The sequence below is a fragment of the Lygodium microphyllum genome, chromosome 28, assembly GCF_053477565.2.
Source record: "Lygodium microphyllum isolate KBCC chromosome 28, Lygodium_microphyllum_v1.1.10, whole genome shotgun sequence".
In the NCBI taxonomy this organism is placed as follows: domain Eukaryota; kingdom Viridiplantae; phylum Streptophyta; class Polypodiopsida; order Schizaeales; family Lygodiaceae; genus Lygodium; species Lygodium microphyllum.
In genome coordinates this window covers 82,794,637-82,797,944 of record NC_141162.1, presented here as the reverse complement: position 1 = coordinate 82,797,944, position 3,308 = coordinate 82,794,637, and the positions used below count along the sequence as shown (strand labels likewise).

At 46.1% G+C, this 3,308-nt stretch overlaps 1 protein-coding gene across 1 annotated transcript; it reads right to left on the bottom strand.

Annotated features, from left to right (window-relative positions):
- Window positions 1–635: 635 nt before the first annotated feature.
- Window positions 636–2,854, bottom strand: LOC148011686 (uncharacterized). The gene is made up of 3 exons (XM_087670763.1): window positions 2,012–2,854; window positions 1,533–1,753; window positions 636–1,120 (listed from the first exon to the last, which is right to left on the bottom strand). The coding sequence occupies exons 1-3, from the start codon at window positions 2,602–2,604 to the stop codon at window positions 780–782; spliced, it is 1,155 nt and encodes a 384-aa protein (XP_087526889.1). The 5' UTR covers window positions 2,605–2,854; the 3' UTR covers window positions 636–779.
- Between the last annotated feature and the right edge of the window lie 454 nt (window positions 2,855–3,308).

Sequence of the window (3,308 nt, the reverse complement as noted above, 5' to 3'; positions counted from 1 at the left end):
GCTCCTTCAAGTCAAAGAGGAAGAGACCGCAGCACTCCTGATCAGGTATACTGTCCTGTACAACCCCTTTATGCTATGTTACAAACATCAGATATCAAATTATGACAAGCAGTGTCCAGTTGGTGTTGTGTAGTACATACACACACAATGTCTTCTGTGAAGAAGAAATAAATCAAATCTGGACAAACATTACCACAAATTACACAAAGCCATCCAGAAAAGGATCATTACATGCATTACCTTATTGCTTTTATATGTCCTAGACTTGTGACCACCACAGTGCTTGTGACTGTACCACCTTGTTCCCATTGATCAGGAGAGATGAAACAGGGCCTATATGGCTGCCTGTTTCCAAACTCTGAAAGTCAGCTTCTAGATGATGCTCCCCATACTGAATCATTTTTTAAGAGAGGCAAGGATCCCATTTTGTACTGCAACATATTATTTCCCTTTGTTCACATCACTGCTGGATATTGAATCGCGTCCATTGGATGCCATGGAAAAGAGAGCTGACATCAGAGATATCCACTGAAAGAACTATGATAGGAACCGCATGCCATATTAACACATGTCATAAGAATGACCAGAAAAAGTGTGACACTAAATACATGGGGCCAACTGCAGTAATAACTTGATAATAACATAGAAAAGTAGAGACTTTCATCTTTGTAACCATGGAAACCTAACTTATGATAAAGGCAAACTGACACATACTGTTGACTACAGGAACTCTTCCCTACCAAGATCAGGCTATCAAATATCTTAAAGATCTGTAGTTTTCATAAAGGCCTAATTCTTTCCAACATATACAATACATTAGATAAACTGACTCGCCAGTGCCAAAAGCTGCAAGACCTCCGGTTTCTGGAGGGCCATGTCCAGAAACAAAGAGCATCATTATGAGAGGAGTCAAATGGCCCTCTCACACAGATACTTTTTAGTAGGTTGCACACATGAGTGTTACTGTCCAATAGCTTGTTTCCAAACCCGCCTTCCTTGACTTTGAAGCTTTGAAGAACTGCTCCTGCCCACAGCGTGAGGAAGGGATTTTCCAAAAGTGACACCCATGCCAGAAGAAAGAGGCATATAAGGCATAACAGGAATTCCAACCGCAGGGAATCTGATTATTTCATTCAAGATAGGATTAGTCCTCTCTCTCTCTCTCTCTCTCTCTCTCTCTCTCTCTCTCTCTCTCTCTCTCTGTCTGTGTGAAGTGTGCATCAGAAGCAATGTCTCTTCCAAATCTGGCAAAGTAGAAGCAAGTGCAGGAAAGTATCATAACTTACATGGAAAAAAATGACACCCCAGACACACATTTTATATGCAAGACACAAGCACAGATTACACTCATCTCCCGAATCCCTAGTACAGGAAAGCAACATGACTTACATGGACAAAAAGTGACACCCCAGACACACATTTTATGTGCAAGACACACGTACAGATTACACTCACTCCCCTAGTACAGACACAAATAGTTTGTACGACTCTAGAAACATGTCAGCAAGCATCTTAAACCAGTAAGTCCTCACCCTCAAGCACCGCAGGCTCTGCCATGCCATCAATGCCTTTCTTCTTCTTCACTCGAGAAAGTTCTTCCTTGAGAAGGGCATTCTCTGAGAATGTGTAATGCATCTGCTGCTGAAGCCGCTTCTGTTCTTGCTCTAACATGTTGCATTTGGTTTCTAACTCCCTAATATAGCATTTCCTCCTCTGTCGGGATTCGTGTGCTAATTCTCTGTTCCTCATAAGCCTAGAAAAACACAAGTTACATAAATGGATAAACCTTGCGAGAATAGATTAGAACAAATCATAGTTCCAAGTAATACAAAATGGGACGGAGATGGGGAATAGGACAGGCAGGAATTGCCACTCCTGACTATAAGTATAGTCTCATGGAATGGGATGTGGGACAGAAAGAAGCTACCATCCCTGCAATCCTCAAGTCCAAAAAAGACCGTCACTTAGGACTATGAAAGAAATACATCTCAACATTTTAGATCAGACATACCGTCGTTGCTTCTTGTCTAATATGTCAACAGCGCTTTCTGAAGTGGCTGGCTGCTTCTCTGCCGATGGAACAGCTGCAGCAGAGATTTTATTGATGCAATTTCGGGGGAAATTTTGAGAGGCATCCTTCCCAAAATGCACCACGGATGTGCTGTCAGAAGAACCAGAGGGACTATCTGCCATTTTCCTATCATGCGCATCATGCCTGCTACCTTGTGGAAGGCCTGCATCATCACTGCTAGGGTTTTCCAGTTGATCCGCAGACAGGAGAAGCTCGCCTATGGAGCCAGTGTCTGCAGATGCTCCCGAAGGGCTGTGTGATGAGGCCGGAGCGTCCAAACTCCCTGATGAGAGGCCATCGGCTTGACGCATCTGCGGAGGCAGAGACAAGCCTGGTTCGGAGAAGAGGAAGTCTGGCAGATCGAAACCATCATCAGCCAAGCTAGGGAAACCAAATCCATGGCTATGATGAAGAGCAAGATCCTGGAAGTCGAAATGAGAGAGCCAGTCCCAATCGGCCTCCTCTGCTGCGGGAGGGGAGAACAGGGGAGGCACGCCGGCCACGGGGGTATCAAGGTCAGAAGATGCGAGCATCAGGGCAGAGGCTGAGGGCAGGCTGAGGATAGGATGGATGGTCCTTCCTCTTTCGGTTTCTGTTTCTTGTTCTTCTGCAGAGGCCTCAATCTCCCAATTCCGGCACGGTGTCACACTCTTCTGTTACAGACACTATTCGACATCGCGTTAATAGGGCTTGGCAAGCTACGGCGGTTGCTTGAGCGTAAAGGCTGTGCAGTGTGGCCCACGTCGCTCCCCTTAGCCCCTAAAATACTGATACCTAGTACCTACCCAGCTGGCCTGCAGCTGGGCCTGCAGCTCTGGTCTGCGTTCCTCAGCACTATGTACCACGGGGTGTTGAGAGTCGGGATCGACGGTGGAGGGCACCCGTGGATCATGAGGAGGATCTGGGCCGCTTCTTTTTGGCCAAAAGTAAACCCAGCTCGACATGTAAACCCAACCCGTCAAAAGGGTGGGCCGTCGAAAAAGGTGGTGGGTCACGCAACACATGGATGGGGCTCGCAATTTTCGCCGAGGCACGTTGCATGGGGCATGGTAATCACGATAACAAAAGGGGATTTGACAAATTCAATGGATATGGTGGGGCTCGAATTATTATATGGTTGTTGAGGGGTGATTGTGGTGGATTAAAAATGAGACATTTGCGCATCTGAGCTCAATAGAACGGCGTGGGGAGTCCCTTGTTCGTATGACTTCCAAAGTAGACCAAAAGTAAACCCAGC